General features: G+C 37.3%; 1 protein-coding gene across 2 annotated transcripts; it reads right to left on the reverse strand.

Moving 5' to 3' along the window:
- Window positions 1-1,654: 1,654 nt before the first annotated feature.
- LOC135628019 (uncharacterized) lies at window positions 1,655-20,032 on the reverse strand. Of its 2 annotated transcripts, XM_065134549.1 has the most exons (12): window positions 19,568-20,032; window positions 18,437-18,599; window positions 18,256-18,349; window positions 16,095-16,172; window positions 15,807-15,909; window positions 11,706-11,794; window positions 11,000-11,111; window positions 4,751-4,804; window positions 4,478-4,526; window positions 3,847-3,941; window positions 3,645-3,757; window positions 1,655-2,369 (listed from the first exon to the last, which is right to left on the reverse strand). In XM_065134549.1, the coding sequence occupies exons 1-12, from the start codon at window positions 20,006-20,008 to the stop codon at window positions 2,036-2,038; spliced, it is 1,725 nt and encodes a 574-aa protein (XP_064990621.1). In that variant the 5' UTR covers window positions 20,009-20,032; the 3' UTR covers window positions 1,655-2,035. The 2 variants fall into 2 exon arrangements, with proteins under 2 accessions (XP_064990621.1, XP_064990620.1); XM_065134548.1 differs by having other exon boundaries at window positions 18,256-18,599.
- Window positions 20,033-21,728: the final 1,696 nt, after the last annotated feature.

Raw genomic sequence — 21,728 nt, forward strand, 5'->3', positions numbered from 1 at the left:
TATATATGTATATATATGTATATATATATATGGATCATATCATCTAATTGATGATTTCAATTAAAAATAATCCGAATCTCTACAAAAAAAATGACGAATTGAATCGACCTCCGTGCAGATTCTGCTTCCGTGTATCTCTGCATCGAACAGTGTTGTGTGTCGTGTAGCTTTCACATGAAATATCGATCGCTGTTTATCCGTTCGATCGAAACCAGCATTGTTTCAGGAACAAAAGCAAACAAAGCTCCAGGGATCATGATCACTCTTTTAAATACAGCAATCGGAGTTCCATTTATGACAACTCTTTGTGTACCGTATGCAAACTCACAGAAAAGAGAGCTCAACTGGAGAACACTGTGCACTTTGGGTCAACAACCCGACCACCTTCTCCACAGTGTTGTCATATTGTTACTACTGGACTAACATTACCACCTACTTGGATTTAAGGACATCACTGTCTCTGAAGGAGAAGAGGAAAGCGTCCACAATTTTGCCAATTTTGACTTTGATTCCTCTGATAATGTCATCACATAATAAGTATGCCTCGGAAAGAATTGTCTGCTTGCTGTAGTGTGGTGTGTTGCACCAGTGGTCTCTTAACTATGTCTTGGACGAGTTGTCTGCTTGCGGCTATGTGACGTTGCGTGTTTCACACCGAGCCATTGTCCCCTACTAATTGAATAAAGAATATTTTCCTTTCTAGCAGCTAGCTATAAACTTGTAGATCCATCATTTGCCTTTTATATTCCTTCGAATCTGGTTCTTTGTGGCACCCAAGATTTGTTGAGCATTGAATTGAATTGAAGTTTTGGCTACAGTAGTCAGAAGTTTCAGAAACCCCTATAAATCTGACTTCAAGGCCATCAAAAGCATTTCAGAGTAGGTATTGGAGAAATGCAATAGTAATCCCTCGAATTATTAGTACCAATAGCTTAGTCGACATTCAAAACGACAACATTATAGAAATCCAATAAAGATATTCGATATTTTATATAGATTATATATTTTTAAATTTAAGCCAACTTGTGCTTAATAGATGTTAGCCTAAGTTTTTAAGTAGATGTTAATTAGGGGGGGCGTATTTGAACGATAACTAATAGGGGAAAACACTCTATTTCGGAAGCATGTTCTAATATAATATACTCTTGATAGGTTCAAAGTGGTAGCACGGCTAGCATGACCAAATGGGATCATGTCATGGAAGTGAAATTTCAAGTAATCGTCTTCCAAACAAACAAGATATTGTATGACCATGTGATGACTTATCTGACAAATAATCTAAAGTTCTGATTCAATCAAAAGCACAAATACTTAGAACCCACATCAACATTGATGCAAAAACCACAAAATAAATTGATTGATACATGTTCTAATCAAAGCGTACCGCATAAGCCTTGAATAAAATCCAAGTAACTCAGAACAGTAAAGTTCCTGTGAACCAAGGTATATCAGTTGGGCCACGATTAAAGGCTTCAGCAAACATATATCACAATCTCTTTGAGTTATAAGTTTACATTAACACTGGCTATAGAGCAAGTGGGTGTGAATCTGACTGCACTGACTTTGGCACAAAATAGAAACCAGAACAAATTAAAGCTTGCACTGGAAGGATGAACATCCATGGCTGCAAACCATTCCCTCGAACCAAACCAGGTGCACGTAAACCTTTTTTTTAAGTACCAGCGGATAGTTCATACTTACAGGATTTGTTTCACTACAAATTGAATATAAAATGCGGTACAGAGAAGATCACGACCAACCTATATGGAAGATGAAAAACTAGAACATCTGCTGTGATCATTTAAGTGTCATTTTACATCCATCTTTACTTCACATCACCTAGCAAGATGGATCTGAATCTGGGAGGATTTCGTGATCGTTTCCTAACAAATACCATTTAGAGAAATGGATTCCTCCTACTTTCATCCGCTTTTGACCATCAAATCCCAGATGCCTTGAGACCAAGCAAAGCTTCGTCATTCAGCAGAGACCTCACAGAACAATATTGATCCAAACAATCACCATAACATCTTGCTTACAGGAAATTCCTCTGAATATTTCCAGATGAAAAGCGAGAAGCCAACCCTTGTGCCATGTTCTCAGAATCAAAGTTGACCTTTTTCCGACCAGCTGTCAAATCTTTCTCACGGTCCCAAGGTTTCCAAGGGTGCATACCCTCCCATTCTTCTTTCTCAGGCTGCTTCACTTTCTTCCTTGGACGAGAACTCTCCTCTCGGTGCTTTTGCACCAGTGATACCGAGCGTTTAGAAGCATTATATTTGTCAACTAGTTCAGCATCCCTACTCATTCTTTTCCTTTCATCCTCTACGTCACCAAGAGCCTTAGCTTTATTATATGCTTCCAAATAACTGCAGCAAATAACATCACCAGCAATTAGAAACTAGAAGACACCCTCACACACACATGCACAGAGATACACAAAAAAAGTAACAAGTTCTAGTAAAAAGAATACAGAAAACTGCAAACATACAAGCAATTTACAGAACCAAAGTTCACCACATTCATATGGAAATGCCGCAATTGCAAATGTAAGCATTTTAGCAAAATTTAGGTTTTTATTGTCTGCATCCATTTACAAAGTGCATTCGCAATTGCAATTTAAACCCTGTACTGTGTTTGCACGTGCAACTAAACTCTTCACACATGAATTACATGCTAATTGCAACTCATGAATAACAACTCCAACCATCTTATTTTGATCACCCCCATTTGCCATAGTCATCTGCCATTACCATTGTCACTCTCAACTACTGCCACCACCTTACCCATCATGATCATACCAACACCTTTCTTGTCACTCTTCCCAACCACATCCTCTTAACCATCACCTCTGCTACAAACCACTACTGCCCATCCCACCACCCCACTTTAACGAGACCATTCGCTTACTATTGCTCATCCTACAATCCCTCTCAACCACTGCCATTCATCTGACCATCATGATCCTTGCTGTCATCCTTCATAATATTTATTAACTATTACAACCTCTATAATGTACAGTAGATGAATGAAATGCAAATGCATATTTTGAAATAAAGATACAAGTTCTGGAAAAATGAAGACCAACTTACATTTGTGAATGCAACAATTATAACCAAGGACTGAAGTTTGTGTCACTGGGTATGTGCGCCAATATCTTTCTAGCACAATACATAGACATGCAAATACCTTTAAGCACAGTACATACCAGGTCTTGCCAATTGGCAAGCCACCTGTGACGGCCAACACAGGCTTGACCATGTGGTGACATGTCCAGTACAACTTGGCGCATGTCTACCCATGCTGACAGCAAGACAACCCTTCCCTAAAATTATATCTAGGACAATTTAGAAGAACAAATTACTTGTATTATTAACATATATTCCCAACGTAATAGAGATTATAAGTTGCCATTGATACCCAATCACACATCTGCCATTAAAAATGAATTATTAGAACTCATAATTGAGGATTGCTCTACCATTTATCTTTATTCGGCATATTCCATGCAAGAAATTTATAGGCATGTGACATGTCAACTCATGCAAGTTATGTGATACTGTGATAATATTCCATTTAGAAAGGAGAAAATATATCAAAACTAAAAATATGATCAAACAAGCACACGATTAGTAATGGCATACTTCTGCTTTGCTTGTTGTGCCTTGTCAAGGGGGCTGTCAGTCCAAATGCTAGTATCACCTCGGCCTTCTTTCGTGGTTCTACTGAATGAAGTTGATTGCATACTCATTCCTGGCTGTTGAATAATATAAAAATAAGTTATTTATTCATGAAGATGATTAAAACACCAAAATCATTTGGGATAACAACGAAAAAGATCCTTACTTTTCTTTCGGGAGGTAATGTTGTCATCCACTCATCCCTCTTTGGTGCCTCTTTTGGCATTGCAAGGAGCTCATCATCACCGTCAATGGATATACCTGCAAATATAGACCATCTTTGAGTTCATGTTCCATGTCAAGGCCATAATGCCTGCTGCTGTGAGCTTTTGAAGAGGTAACAACTACACAAATATGGATTATAACTGTTGCAAGACTTTTTTTTTAGAATTGTTGCAAGACTGAATAAGCAAAAAATAATCTGTAGGGTGAAATCCCATGTGATTAAAGTTCATTATAGTAATTAGGACCAACAAATGTTGTCCTCTCCAAGTCTCCATCTGGTTGACTCAAATTGAATTTTAAAAATAAATGTGCCTGCAAAGACAAACTAAGGCTCAGAGAAAGGGAGAATCTAAAAACATGGCGTGGTTGCTCATCTAGGGCCTCATTGGTAAAAGCAGGTGAATAATTTCAATTCTACAATGAAAAACATGGTAAATTAGCTGCAATGTCAAATCACAAATTCAGGTTAGACAGTTAAATATTAACCAATTACAAATCTTTTGAATATATAATCACACTTTAATACTGTATCTAAAGTAACAAGAAAGCAAAAATAAAAAGCAAATAATTACCTTGCAACTTTCTCCATTGTGCAGCTTCTCGAAGTGCTTGCAACTCCACCTACAAAATTATGCACGATAAATAAAAGAGAAACAATCCTTTTGCAGGACCATATTGCAAGATTGCATATGTTCTACATTATTAAAAAGTTGAAAGATCAAGCATCTGCAAATTAATTTCTCTATGATGCAACCAGGCACCACAATGAAAAAAAAGGCTCTATGAGTTCAAGCTGAGAAAAAGTTAAATGACAATCAACAAGCATTTACTCTTGAAAAAAATACCTTCATTTTCTCTTCTTCCTCTTTAAGCTTAATTTTCTCATCAATGTTTTTCCTCTGCAAAACAAGCAAATGGCTGCAACTTAATGAACTTGCAACTCATAAGAAATATTTGTTGAATGTCTAAACATGAAAAAACTCATAGGCTCCTTGAACGGCACTTTAGTGTAAGGTATGAGAACAGAACTGCAATTTCCACTTAATAGAGTTTAACAATAATTAATATCTATAAGCATTAAATAAGAAATACAGAGAATAAAGAAAACAAGATTATCATATTCAGGAGATATCAACTACTTAAAACTTAGACGTAATCAAGATTTGTGTTCCATGGCATGGGACATGCCACCATCTATCATGTAATGGCAATGTGCCATGCTTTAAGGAGAACTCCTGTGCTAGCCATCACATACCAAAATTTAGCCTAGCCATGTTTAGGCACTGCCTGCATAACTCAATATGCTAGTGTGCCTTCCAACACAGCATATGTCAACCTGTGTCGACCAGAAAAACAATCCCTGTTTCATGAAATAGGAATAAGATATTCCAACAAATGAATACAAGTTTTATTTAAAGAGATGGTTGGACAATCATCGTTCCTAATTTAGGTCTACTCTTCCTCTCCATATTTAGTAAATTAAGACCATCTTCCCTCGTAACTTCTGATTCCTTCCTCTCACATTCCTTTTTCCTTTTATCAGTGACAAGCTAGCATCTGCTTGTCACTGTCACATTTGTGATCCATCCACCAGATGTAATAATCCGATGACAAAGGCAATAATTTCTTCCTTTATCACATTCCTTCTTTTTCTTTCTTAGTGGCACACTTGTGTCCACATGTCAATGTCACATAGCAAGCAATTCATTCACCTGCTGAGACTGGACATACCATCCATAAATTATTTCTTGATAGTTATACACACATCATGTTCATAGAATACTGGATACCATCCATTAGGAATCAAATGCAGCTTGCAACAGAAATCTAAAGGGAATACTTACTACTACGTTAAATAGTTAAAGATTAAAAAACAATAAATAGCACATATGTTCTACCCAACTATTTCCCAGATTTTACAAATATCAAGTGTGTCCACCACAAGTCCTACAATGACAAATCCTGCAAGTCATGAAAAAATCCTGTTCAGAACTTCACTTTAGCCCATAATGCTCACTCTACAATTTCTACTGTCTCCTTCACAGAGTTCTAAGCAATTACATAATTACATAGGATGAAGGTTCAAAAATTCATAACAAAAATTATATCATTGTTCTACTGGTATAGAGATGCATCTGCAGGTCGAGTGTTAATTAGCAAACATTTCCAGGTTGTTACTATATTTGTATCACATCCCTACCTATATTCCTTCTTGGGCGATGAAATTGATTATTGAAAGTCAAGAACAGAGTCAAGGAACATAATGCTTAGAAATAACATTGACTACGTAGATTGGGAATTAATTAGTCAAGTACTTTCTGAATTTAATATACCAAGTGCTCTGTAACCAAACCCTCCTAGCATCTACAAGCCAAACATTAGCTTATAATCTAGCATATAAACTTTACATCCTTTGCAACACAGGGCACATATGTGCAGGTCTGTACACGCATCCAATGACCTATACCAACACCTAATTAATTCTACAGCCACAGAATTAATTCAATTAGAAGTCCAAAACTTCCTCCCAAGACGTGTATTAGTGAAATATCAGTATGGTTTCACAAATTTTGTAAGAAACCATATGGAGAACACAATAAAAATGTTAATATGATTAAGGTTCTAAATAAGAACAATCAGTAGACTTTTACACTTTAACATTAGATATACATACATATGTATGCCTATTTTTATGTATCTATATCTGTATCTTCCTACATTTATTCATATATGCATGACCAGGGTGTTTGCATTAGATTTTCACCTTCAAACTATTTGTCAAATCAAGGTCCGCCATACCGTACCATACCGGAGTTTCAACCCAGGCTCGGTATGGTACGGTACGGGTGTACCGACCGGTATACCGAGGTGTACCGAGCGGTACACCTGATTTTATTGATTTATCCCTCCAAAATATCTGAAAATTAGAAAAAAAAGGTTAGGATAGTGTTGTCAAGTTACAAATACATACTTCTTGATTAGAAAACGAATACATACCTCTTGATTAGAAAAGTTAGGATAGTCTTAATTACTCTCTAATTAAAAAAAACGAATACATATCTCTTGATTAGAAAGTTCTTCCTCTTAATCTTCCCAAATTAGCCTTGATTAAATTCACAAATCGTTGTTTTATAGAGTTTAGGAGAGAAAAAGAAATTTTTAGAGAGAGTTTAAGAGAGTATAATGAAATAGGGGAGAGAAGAATGGTTTAAATAGGAGGAGAAAAAGTTCCAACGGTCAAATTGACCGTTGGAACACTGTAGCACTGCTACTGTGTGGTAACGGTTGATTTCGACCGTTACCGAGTGGTGTCGGACGGTAACGGTCGAAATCGACTGTTACCGAGTGGTACCGAGTGGTGCCGGGCGGTAACGGTCGAAATTTCGAACGTTACCGCCTGATTTTGCCTCGTATCGCCCGATACGGGGGTTTTTGGGGCGTACCGCCCGGTAGCGGGCGGTCCGCGTACCGGTAACATGCCGGACTGGTACGTACCGCCCGGTACGGGCGGTATGCTTCGGTACGGCAGACCTTGTGTCAAATCTAAAAGAAATAGAAGGATATGACTTTCCTCTTCAATACATGCATCCAATGACCTAAACCAACACCTAATTAATTCTACAGCCACAGAATTAATTCAATTAGAAGTCCAAAACTTCCTCCCAAGACGTGTATTAGTGCAATATCAGTATGGTTTCACAAATTTTTTAAGAAACCATATGGAGAACACAATAAAAATGTTAATATGAATAAGGTTCTAAATAAGAACAATCAGTATAGACTTTTACACTTTAACATTAGATATACATACATATGTATGCCTGTTTTTATGTATCTATATCTGTATCTTCCTACATTTATGCATATATGCATGACAAGGGTGTTTGCATTAGATTTCCACCTTCAAACTATTTGTCAAATTTAAAAGAAATAGAAGGATATAACTTTCCTCTTCAATACATGCATCCAATGACCTATACCAACACCTAATTAATTCTACAGCCACAGAATTAATTCAATTAGAAGTCCAAAACTTCCTCCCAAGACGTGTATTAGTGCAATATCAGTATGGTTTCACAAATTTTTTAAGAAACCATATGGAGAACACAATAAAAATGTTAATATGATTAAGGTTCTAAATAAGAACAATCAGTATAGACTTTTACACTTTAACATTAGATATACATACATATGTATGCCTATTTTTATGTATCTATATCTGTATCTTCCTACATTTATGCATATATGCATGACCAGGGTGTTTGCATTAGATTTCCACCTTCAAACTATTTGTCAAATCTAAAAGAAATAGAAGGATATGACTTTCCTCTTCAATACATGCATCCAATGACCTATACCAACACCTAATTAATTCTACAGCCACAGAATTAATTCAATTAGAAGTCCAAAACTTCCTCCCAAGACGTGTATTAGTGCAATATCAGTATGGTTACACAAATTTTGTAAGAAACCATATGGATAACACAATAAAAATGTTAATATGATTGAGGTTCTAAATAAGAACAATCAGTATAGACTTTTACACTTTAACATTAGATATACATACATATGTATGCCTATTTTTATGTATCTATATCTGTATCTTCCTACATTTATGCATATATGCATGACCAGGGTGTTTGCATTAGATTTCCACCTTCAAACTATTTGTCAAATCTAAAAGAAATAGAAGGATATGACTTTCCTCTTCAATACATGCATCCAATGACCTATACCAACACCTAATTAATTCTACAGCCACAGAATTAATTCAATTAGAAGTCCAAAACTTCCTCCCAAGACGTGTATTAGTGCAATATCAGTATGGTTACACAAATTTTGTAAGAAACCATATGGATAACACAATAAAAATGTTAATATGATTGAGGTTCTAAATAAGAACAATCAGTATAGACTTTTACACTTTAACATTAGATATACATACATATGTATGCCTATTTTTATGTATCTATATCTGTATCTTCCTACATTTATGCATATATGCATGACCAGGGTGTTTGCATTAGATTTCCACCTTCAAACTATTTGTCAAATCTAAAAGAAATAGAAGGATATGACTTTCCTCTTCAATACATGCATCCAATGACCTATACCAACACCTAATTAATTCTACAGCCACAGAATTAATTCAATTAGAAGTCCAAAACTTCCTCCCAAGACGTGTATTAGTGCAATATCAGTATGGTTTCACAAATTTTGTAAGAAACCATATGGAGAACACAATAAAAATGTTAATATGATTGAGGTTCTAAATAAGAACAATCAGTATAGACTTTTACACTTTAACATTAGATATACATACATATGTATGCCTATTTTTATGTATCTATATCTGTATCTTCCTACATTTATGCATATATGCATGACCAGGGTGTTTGCATTAGATTTCCACCTTCAAACTATTTGTCAAATCTAAAAGAAATAGAAGGATATGACTTTCCTCTTCAATACATGCATCCAATGACCTATAACAACACCTAATTAATTCTACAGCCACAGAATTAATTCAATTAGAAGTCCAAAACTTCCTCCCAAGACGTGTATTAGTGCAATATCAGTATGGTTTCACAAATTTTTTAAGAAACCATATGGAGAACACAATAAAAATGTTAATATGATTAAGGTTCTAAATAAGAACAATCAGTATAGACTTTTACACTTTAACATTAGATATACATACATATGTATGCCTATTTTTATGTATCTATATCTGTATCTTCCTACATTTATGCATATATGCATGACCAGGGTGTTTGCATTAGATTTCCACCTTCAAACTATTTGTCAAATCTAAAAGAAATAGAAGGATATGACTTTCCTCTTCAATACATGCATCCAATGACCTATACCAACACCTAATTAATTCTACAGCCACAGAATTAATTCAATTAGAAGTCCAAAACTTCCTCCCAAGACGTGTATTAGTGCAATATCAGTATGGTTACACAAATTTTGTAAGAAACCATATGGATAACACAATAAAAATGTTAATATGATTGAGGTTCTAAATAAGAACAATCAGTATAGACTTTTACACTTTAACATTAGATATACATACATATGTATGCCTATTTTTATGTATCTATATCTGTATCTTCCTACATTTATGCATATATGCATGACCAGGGTGTTTGCATTAGATTTCCACCTTCAAACTATTTGTCAAATCTAAAAGAAATAGAAGGATATGACTTTCCTCTTCAATACATGCATCCAATGACCTATAACAACACCTAATTAATTCTACAGCCACAGAATTAATTCAATTAGAAGTCCAAAACTTCCTCCCAAGACGTGTATTAGTGCAATATCAGTATGGTTTCACAAATTTTGTATGAAACCATATGGAGAACACAATAAAAATGTTAATATGATTGAGGTTCTAAATAAGAACAATCAGTATAGACTTTTACACTTTAACATTAGATATACATACATATGTATGCCTATTTTTATGTATCTATATCTGTATCTTCCTACATTTATGCATATATGCATGACCAGGGTGTTTGCATTAGATTTCCACCTTCAAACTATTTGTCAAATCTAAAAGAAATAGAAGGATATGACTTTCCTCTTCAATACATGCATCCAATGACCTATACCAACACCTAATTAATTCTACAGCCACAGAATTAATTCAATTAGAAGTCCAAAACTTCCTCCCAAGACGTGTATTAGTGCAATATCAGTATGGTTACACAAATTTTGTAAGAAACCATATGGATAACACAATAAAAATGTTAATATGATTGAGGTTCTAAATAAGAACAATCAGTATAGACTTTTACACTTTAACATTAGATATACATACATATGTATGCCTATTTTTATGTATCTATATCTGTATCTTCCTACATTTATGCATATATGCATGACCAGGGTGTTTGCATTAGATTTCCACCTTCAAACTATTTGTCAAATCTAAAAGAAATAGAAGGATATGACTTTCCTCTTCAATACAAAATAAGCTTTGGTGATGCTTTTCGGAGAAGCACTTCCCCACCCACACCTTTGTTCGCACAAACATAAAGCAAAAAAGTGATTGTGCAATGTTCATGCATTAGAAATACCTTGTCAGGATCTTGTAGATCATTGAAGGCTTGGTTCAACAACACGAATGCTTGGTGTGCTTGAGGATGAGAGCATTTGTCTGGGTGTACCATGAGAGATAACTTCCAGTATCTAGAAAATAGATGTATTAGATACTCCACAGAAAGAATATGATTACCTTTTCAACTATTTAAAGCAAGGTCCGCCATACCGTACCGTACCGGAGTTTCGACCCGGGCTCGGTACGGTACCGGTGTACCGGGCGGTACACCAGGGCGTACCGAGCGGTACACCCTGATGTACCGATACTGTAGCAGTGCTACAGTATAGTACTGTAGCACTGTAGCGGTATCGGGTGGTCCGCATACCGAGTACCTTGCGGACCGGTACGTACCGCCCCGTACGGGCGGTATGCTTCGGTACGGCAGACACTGATTTAAAATAGCATAACCAATTGGGATGTATGTTGGTAAAAAGAGTAACTGTTCAGAAGGCAGATTAAGCTTCACTTTTACTAAAGAGTAGATAGAAATATTTCTCATCATCATCTGATATCATTTTGTATCCTTAGCACAGAATGCAAGAGAGAGTCTTTTCTTTGTTTTCATAAAGTTTCCTTACAGTAGATTAAAAAAAATGATATACAGCTTAAAATAATAACAGAAATTCCATTATATTGACCTTATCATATGAAAGAGAAAATGGATGGCAAAAAACATTTCTCACCTTTTCTTGATGTTATCAGAGGACATCTTCCAGTTGACACCAAGTATGTCATATGGTTTATCAACATCAGCACCAACAATTCGAGCTACCTGAATAATACACCATAATTATAGGAATCATTACCCATGACTTAAAATAGCAGGCATGCAAATTCCGCATCACCATAAGCTAATTACCTTTGGACACCTAACAAACTACTAACTTGAATGTTTTCAAATCAAGCAACAAAATCATGACACCACAATAAGTCCACAATGTAACTGATAAATTTTCAGGCAAAAATCTGCACCTCATGGTCTTGTCTAACTACCAAATAAGTTAACAACATTTTTTCTACTCTTCGAAACAATCAAGGCAGCTACATGATTCATTCTGTCCCACAATAAGATTAGTATGAAAATATTCTGAACGGTGGAACACAGCTTCGTACAAGAACTTTCTATAGGTTCAAGCATTGAAGTGTATAAGTTAGGACAAGATAATGTACAAGCAAGAATAATGGACATCTTAACGTAAGGCAACGACCATGCGTTTCTTTCTACTGTTTCAAATAACAAAACAAGTTTAAACAGTTGCTGAAGTATAAATTCTTGAAAGCTCAGCCGGAGACCTTGCACTCAGAGACAAGTAATATGTTTCATAGCAGCATAAAGAGTGGACTTACAGATAGATTACATAATAGACAAATCAGCATTAGATATTTCATCCAAGTTCAGATAGAGACAAAGCATGACTAACAGATTCCACGAAAAGTCAACCAACGGACACATTATTTTAAATAGACAATAACAACAACAAAGTCGTAAATTCCAACTATTTTGGATTGGTTATTTTAAATAGGCTCATTTATAAAATACTTTCGTTATGGAGAGGCCGAAACCTGAACACTCCTCAATAAGGGCCCCCCATCTTAGACAAGGGCTTTTCAGTTTCTGTTAATTTCAGATATCTTTCCGTCCATACTATTTCAGATTTGTAGAGCCATAAATCAAGTTATATGTTCCTATCTTTGAGTCTTATTTAAGGTATAGACAGAGTCGAGAAAACTTTAAACCATTAAAGTAATATTTAGAGCATTCTAAACACTTTATGGGACCTTAAGATTTTTCAAATTCTCATTTTAGTTATATATATATATATATATATATATATATATATATATATATATATATATATATATATATATAGCATACTGGAATAGATAGGTTACTACATATCAAGTTGTTGATAAACAGTCCGATATCAGTTTCAATAACCTTTCGGATGGGTATGGCACCTCTACACATAGCAATATACTGACCTATTCGGCATTAACGGAAAATAAATAGGAGCAACACAAGGAAAGTATCAAGTTTTATGGTCCATTACCAGTGATTACAGAACAGTATTTGAAACCATGCTACATAACAATACAGAGCCTCATGAACTGAGCCACCCTCTTTTAATATACATGGCATATTAGGGTCCCTAAAGGCTACCTTGGTGTTGGTTATTTCGTTACTACAGCATATATATATATATATATATATATATATATATATATATATATATATATATATATATATATATATATATATATATATATATATATATCATAATTTATTAGTATATCCTCCTAATTTATTAGTTATTCGAAGACCAATTCTTCTTGAATTGGAGAATTCTGATAGGAGGGGTATATCCTTTCATTGTGCTTTCGAGTGAGGTGATTACAGTGACGGTGAAAACCACAACAGCAATGTAATATGCAGCTACTTGAGTTAAAACTATACCCTCAACGGTCTGACATGCATGTTGAGGAGGATTTATGAAGACATCAAAAGCATCACCATGCACATAGAAAGAATAGAAGGCGAATTGATTGGAGACATGTAAAGATCATCACAATCCTATGCCCATGACAAAATCTCTAATAATTGAGTGCTTTATGACTTCAACACTGACAAAGCAAGCTCCAATGCCTATTTCGCCATCTTCTCCATATCAGGAAGTGCTTTCTAGAGGCCCTAACAACTTGCAGATAATCATGGAGAAGAATCTACAGCATAGTAAAATTTCAGCCTGATGAAAATTGATCAGTGACCGAGTACTGGACCAGCAATTGGTCGGCTCAATTCAGACTTTGCCAGCATCTACTCGACTCTTAGAAAGCACTACATGGAACAAGGACTTGAAGATCCAGCAGCCCTCGAGTTTTAATACCATCATAATAGCTTTATTTGACTCCTAAATCAACAATTTCAGCACCAGCAAGTAAAAAAGACAAAGGACAGCAGAAAGTAATTTTTGTAGAGCAATTGTCTACACTATTTGAAGACATGGAGATTGATTTCATAGGGGAGCAAAGGATTCCTTATTGTCAGCAATAATTTAATCTTCCTCAGAATGTAAGAAAACCATGACAACCTTCCTCAGAATCAGTGATTGCAAAAGGCGCTCGGGCGCTCGCCTAGGCGCTCGGGCGAGGCGAGGCGAGGCCCGAGCGCCTCGCTAATGTCCCAGGCGGCGCGCTTCAAACAGGCGCCGCCTGGGCGCTCGCCCGAGCCTAGGCGCTGGGCGCTTCGGGCGAGCGCTTGGGTAAACCAAGGCGACCGAACCAGAATTTTAGGTCTGGTTCGGTTGTTAGTTGGTTCAATCGAACCAACTAAACCGATATAACCCCAACCCTAACCCTAACCCAACACTAACCTGCTGCCGCTGCCGCTCTCGATCGCGATCGCGATCTCGTCGCTCGCTGACGCTGCTCGCCGCTGTCGCTGCTCGCGCCTCCCGTAAGCCCTCTCGCTGCTCGCGCCTCCTGCGAGCCCTCCCGCGAGCCCTCTCGCTGCTCGCGTCTCCTGCGAGCCCTCCTGCGAGCCTTCCCGCTGCTCGCGCCTCCCGCGAGCCTTCCCTCTGCTCGCGACTCCCGCTGCTCGCGCCTCCCGCGAGCCCTCCCAGCTGCCGCGAGCCCTCCCTCTGCTCGCGACTCCCGCGAGCCCTCCCGCTACTTGCGCCTCCCGCTCCCTTTCCTTTTCCCCCCGCCGCTCGCCGCTGCCGACGCTGCTTCCTTTCTCCGTCAAGCTCAGACTGCTCAGTATACTCTTAAATCTTAATATTAAGTTTATTTGAATTTTGAAATGATTAATTTTCATTAATAGATTAATAATATATTATTTTGATTTTAATGTTATTAATTTTGTGATTTTGTATCTTAGATTTTTTTAATTTAATAGCATATTTTTATTTAAAATTTTAAATAATTATATTTATTAATTATATTATATATTTTTATATTTTAGCGCCTCGCTTCGCTCGGGCGAGCGCCTAGCGCCTCGGGCGTTTTTGGACCTTGGCGCCTTTTGGCGCCTAGCGCTTTTTAAATCACTGCTCAGAATTAGAAAAAAGATGGAAAAGATCAAGGATATGATTCCTCCCTCTCTCTCTCTCTCTCTCTCATATGCAGGAGGCCAACTCACCTCAAAACAGAAAATACCAGACAGAATCCTATCAAAATGGCGTCAATTTTTTGCTTTCTCTCTAGATTTAAGAGTTATCAAAGAAAGATGTTCTTTTCTTTATCAAAAACAGATGTTAAGGAACTAAGTAACGTTATAGAAGTTTCATGAGGCATTTTTCAATGAATTAAATTAGACCATAACACCGACTTAAACTTTGTGTTCAAAATAAAAGCAACAAAAAAAAATGCAGCGAAGAAAAAAAATGAAAATTAATCATAAAGAAAATGTGCTGTCCTAACCAGTTAAAGAGAGTGCAACTAGATGAAAATCATATTAATGAGTGTTATTGCAGAAAGAATACATCCTCCCAAGTGCGGAAAGCAACTGTCCAACATAAAGAGGATGAGGAAGCTATGGACATGCCACAAAAGTATCATTGGGATAATTGGAGCAGAGAACCAGAAGAGCATATGATATCTAGTCAGATTATTCTATGTTAAGTAACATGAAAGGAAATATTACAGATCACCTACAAACAAGTGAAAGAATTATTATATTGAGGAAATTAACACAAAAAGAAATGTGGAAGCATTCAAGAACATCAGTTCAACATACTCATAAATGAGAACCTTCATAAAGAAAATTGATAGGAAGTTTCTCATACCTCCTCAAAGCGCTCAGCTTCATTTGCAGATGCAGCTTCAGCAACCATGGCAGGTGGAGGAGGCCCAATAAGCATATCATTGTCAATTTCCAGGTGAGCTTCCCTGGAAATTTTTATAATGTATTAAAAGAACTTGAATTGACATGCACACTTTGCTCAATAAGCACTAGCTGTCCATTGTGCAAGATTGGCAATGAAATGAGAAACAGACTCACTAAAATACTACAACAAAAAACATTCTGACCAACTTGGGCACAAACATAACAGAAGTAACTTGTGTTCAAGTACCTTAGCAAACTCTCTGCCTCCATCAGTTCAGCAGCAGCAGCCAATAATTCATGAGATGGCATTTCAGGTCCAATTAACCTGCCAAAGAGCGTTCACTACAATTTATCACACACAAGAAAAGTGAGCTAATTTTCCAAAAAAGGGACTAGTAAAATGCCTGTGACATGTACCCCCTACACTAATCCTAGATTATAAATTTATACATGCCATGTTGCATCCAGAAAGTAACATTTCTTTCATGTGCTCCTCGTCCATAATCATATCAAGTATCCATATTGGAATAATATGATGTAGGAACAATTGTATTGTGCTGATATCTTGCCAGCATACTAAAAGAGAGACAACGCGAAGCAGCATGGGAAATCCTTGTTTCCAAAATTCGCTTGCATGAAAATAGCCAAATGATACCATATAAAAGCAAGTAAAGGGATCTCCAACATTTATGTCAATCTAAGACATCTGTTTTATAAATCTAGAACAGTTTTCTAAAGAGGTTGGGCATAAAAATTCCAAAACAGTTTTATTGAAAATGCCGACACAACAATAAGTTGGAGTTCAGACTTAAATAAGCAACCAACTAGAACAATTAGTACTAGATCCAAACCCTTGATTTAACTATTCCCCAAGAATAGAACCCTTCACACCAAATCATCAATTGAATGAGAATAAATGGGTAGCTAGTACACCTAAACATATACAACTAATATAAACTAAGTGGAGCTAACTACAGAACAGTAAATATGCACACAAAACATGAGCAGGTACTCCGCCATCACTAGAAGTATGGAGCATGGGTATAGCTTAAAACCATTTAAATAATATCCAACTTATAAATAATAAAATGATGGATATAGGATAAGTCTTATCTTAGAAAAAATAAACTCAACAACTTCCTCATCGGTTTCCTCAACCATGAAGTTGCCCAGTCTTGAGAGAGAAGAAAAGATTATACCAGCCATATTTTGCTTATTGCAGTTACCAAGGTTCACCTTATCGAGCATTCAAATCCATGTTAGTTAGGACATACCATGCCATCAAGATACTAGCATGAGACACTGTTGCATCCAGGTCCATGCTTATCAATGTGAGCATGCGACCAGCATAGGATCAAACCATGCTAGTGGCTTACCTGCATACATCAACTATATTCTGTTTATTGCAGTTACCAAGGTTCACCAAGCCGAGCACTCAAATGCATGTTAGTCAGGACATACTATGCCATCAAGCTACTAGCATGAGTCATTGTGATGCATCCAGGTACATACATGTCAATGTAAGCATTAGATCAATCATGTTAGTGACTTACCCATATACCTTAGCTCTATAACAGTTCTTTTAGTGTCTACAAGTATGTGAAAATTCGAAGTCTAGTACCCAACAACAACCAAACACCAAACTCCTAGGGAAACTAGAGTAAAGAAAGCAATTGACAGATATCATTTTCCAACAATAAAATGAGATTCCTAGACATAAAATAGCACTGACCTAAGATCATCCCTGCTACATGACATAAGATACTAGATTCTACCATACTTTAGAGAGCAACATTTATGATGATCAGTTGAAAGATCAATCTAGACTACAACAACAGAAATAGTAGCCAGTTCACAAATTCATGATTAGGAATCGTTAAATCAAATTAAACATTGAGTATAAATTCCAAATCCTAAGTGAGCTCTTATGAAATCAGAACTTGACCTAGAGAAAGCCAATTGCTGATCCAGCAGAAGGTGCAGCTTGGATCCAGATTGAATCAATATTGTTTACAAAATTGAGCCTAAAATGTAACACCAACTGTCATTATTAATCACGTTTTGTTGTATTATAAAATTAACATGATTATAGAGTAGGAAAACATGATCCACTAAATTAATTATCTGGTTGTCTTAAACAATCCATTTTAGGTCACTATTTAAAAGGATTGTTTCCCCTTCTAAGTGTCCATTACAAACCTACATAGAAAAAGTGAGTGATTACTTGTGGGTGTAAATTCAACCAACACAATTAGAAAGGATAAAGTAAAGACAACATTCTGAGTGGCTACATAACAGGAATGATAGCACAGCTGCAAAACAAAGATGGTAACCGAAAAATTCAAGCAATGAAACAAAGTTCTCCATCTCAAGATGGACAACCTTCAAACGATAGAAGCCCATATCACCTTCTTCTTCCAGGAGTAGGTAATTCATGGTTTTCTTGTGCTTCATCCAATTTTGCATCATTACTATCAGCTTTATCCTTCTTATGAATATGATCTGATAGTGAAGGTTGTTGACTATCACATGCTTCAGACATAGAACAGAGATTGTCTCTACTTTTCAAATGTGACAATAATGTCATACCGACAATGTCTAAAGTAGGAATACCCTTTGGAGGTAATAAATAAACTCCATTATTTCTTTTGAGCCTTAGAGACTGGAAAAGCTTCTTCAGTATTCTCACAAGTGACCTATCAGAAATTCCCCCAACATCAACACCCTGTCCACTGTCAACCATTTGAAGAAGCTGCCACAATGGGGTACAGAAATATTAGAAAAGCAGTTGAGAAAAGAGAAACACACACACACACACATGTATATATATATATATATAATGCGAAAAAGAAATTAGGATTCAAGATGTAAATCAATAAATGTTAGACATGATATCCAATTGAAGTAAGATAATTTCTAATTTTTGAAGCTTCATTTTCCTTCAAAATTGGAGTCCATGTTACAATAAGCAAGAATTCCATTCAAATGCAAGTTTTAAGCAGCATAAATATATACAGGTGCATGCCTAAGAAACGACCAAGAGATTATACTAGTCACTGTTTGAAGATAGCAGTAATACCACTTATAAAGCCTATGCCTGCCACAATGACCTCACGCTGATGATAAACGATGAATGAGTATTGAGACTTGAACCATCTTTCACTGACTAAGGTCTACAGTTCCAAACATTACAAAAAGTAATAAAAAAATCCTGATAATAAGGCCACTCTTTAAAAAGCCCAAATTATTCAACCACATGTATGAAAGAGATGTCCCTAGCAGCCATCAGATTGGTTACAATAAGTGAGAAGTTAAGTATCATAATATTCGGTATCCATTGACTCCATTGGATATCTCTAATGTTTAGAGAAGTGACAGTATTTAGCCTGGACCAGTGTCTCCAGTGACATCAGACTGACATTAGTCTAACTGAATAAGGCTTAACTTGGCCAGAAAAGAAGTTCTTGAAGGAAAGTTAGTTTGGATCCTTATAGTTAGGTTCATGAGGATCAAAATTCCGTGGTTTCCTTTGGTTTACAGTCAGTTTCGCAAGCTCAACAAGGGAGCGGCAGCAACATTTGAGGTCTCAACAGTAATTTTGACAATTCTAGAATTTTCTTTACGGTTCTTTTTAGAGAGAGAGCAGATGGAACAAATCCCTAAACAGAGAAAACTGTACGAGCATAAACCTAATTTGTGTCAAGACGATGAATAGAGAACCTGTTTCAGATCATCAGCGGCGTTGGGGAACTTCCGTAGGAAAAGGCGAACAATCGATTCAGGTTTGAGCGACCGAGGCTCAGGATCATCACCAGAAGAGGATGAAGAGCGAGAATAATCAGAATCATCGTCTTCATCATCGTCATATTCCCTCCCACTCAGCCGCCGCCTCCGCTCCGACTTCCTCTTGTGCCTCCTCCTTTCCCGTCGCTCCTCCTCGTTCTCTCGCGTCCGTGAATCGGCCTTGCTGCTGCGAGAGTGCCTGCTACTCTTGCGCCTGCGGCTCTCCTTGTGACGGCTGGATCTACTCCTTTCCTTCTTGATCTTCCTTTTCCTCCTATCGGAGCTCTCGCCATGAGAGGAAGACGACGACGAAGGCGATGAGGAAGACGAGGAATCGGGGCTTCGATGGCGTTCGGAAGTGAGACGATCCCGCCCCATACCCAAAAGTGAGTTCCTGCCTGGAAGCGGGTCGACCCCTTAAATTCTATATTAGGGATCGCAGCAGCTCGGGTCGGGTTTGCTCTCAATTAACTTGATCCGTTTAAATCCGTATTGCTTCGAGATTCGTCATCTTTGATCAACATCAAAATTTTTATTTCTTCAATATTTATTTTCTTCTGGTCGATTTCCCGAAAAACTCTTTTTTTTTTTTCCTTCTTTCCTACTCCAATCTATCTTAAACTCAATCTAAGATTTGATACTTTGATATGACTTAAGTGTGTCTGACAGATGTAGATATAAAAATATATTTATTTTTCCACGTGAAAACATCTCCAACCTAATTATCGGGTTTTTTTAATCGATTTAAGCGGATTAGTTAAACCGATACCCGATAAAATCCGATCTCAACAATACTCTTGCGCGAATCTTGATGCACTAACCCAAGGTCTTCCCACCCACCGCCGTAAGTCGCTCATATCTATTCTTGCGCGGATCTCAACAGTTAGTTCCTTGCACGAATCTTGACGCATTGATTGTAGGCATCTCAACAAGGTCCTGGGCACGAATCGTGAAGCACCGGTCACCTCCCTCGACCCCGCGCGCGAAGAGTAATTGCCTTTCATATCCCCGTCTCCGTTCGAGAACACGAAGAAACCTTCTCTTAAACCCTTTCCATGCATAACCGTGTCTCGTTCATGAATCTGCCTCGCAAACGACGCGTTGCAATTTCGCCTCCTTTAAATCCCTCTCTTCGACCGCCCACCGAAACCCCGATTCCTCAACGTTCCATCGAGACCTGACGTCGTCGGCTGGTTCTTGTGGTTTGAGAGTTGAGACAGGGTTGAGATCTTGGAAAGAGAAAAGAAATCCGATCTTTCGGTTGATTTCTTCCGGTTTTCGTTTCGTTTCCCTTCGTTGGTAGGGATGGAAGGGTCTGGGGACGACACCGACGCCCTATGCCGTAAACGGAAGTGGGTGGAATCGCCTGCAGACGATCCGTGAGTTCTTGCTTCCCCCTCACTCGTTGTTCGCCCTCTTGATTAGGTTTTGATTGTGCATTGGGAATTTGAGGTTCTGATTCGAAATTGTATTTCCTTTTGGGAAACCACAGTGCGGCTATGGCAAGCGGCAGTGATGGAGATCAGAAAATACGATTCCAAGATGCTGTGTGGTTCTTGGAGGTTTTGAAGGAGAACCTTGATGATGACAAGTATCAAGAATTCCTGAAGACCATAAAGGATATGGGCTCTCAAAGGTTTAGCTTTGTGGGCTATTTCTTCTCTATAAAATTACCACTTAAATGACCAGTTTATTGTTGATCTTCAATATTCCATTTTGGTGTTGATTGCAGAATCGATCCAGCTGAGTGTTTCAAAAGGGTGAAAGCGTTGCTTCAAGGGCATCCCGACTTGATCCTCGGGTTTGACAACTTCATGCCAAAGTGCTGGCGCCGGATGGAGCCTTCGACATTTGAAAAGAAGCCAAACTATAACGATGCCTTAGCTTTTGTTTACAAACTGCGAGTAATTCATTATCCTTCTTTTCTGAAAAGTGCTCAACTACCTATTTTTGCATCAGTTGTTTCTGCAGTCTCAATTTTTTTTCCTTCCTGCAGAATCGCTTCTCGAATAATGACGAGAGGTATAGGTATTTTTTGTATACCCTGAGCATGATTTGGACTGAGCACAAGTCCATCGATGAAGTATTCGAAGAGGTT

This window comes from Musa acuminata, chromosome BXJ2-11 (genome assembly GCF_036884655.1).
Source record: "Musa acuminata AAA Group cultivar baxijiao chromosome BXJ2-11, Cavendish_Baxijiao_AAA, whole genome shotgun sequence".
NCBI lineage: Eukaryota > Viridiplantae > Streptophyta > Magnoliopsida > Zingiberales > Musaceae > Musa > Musa acuminata.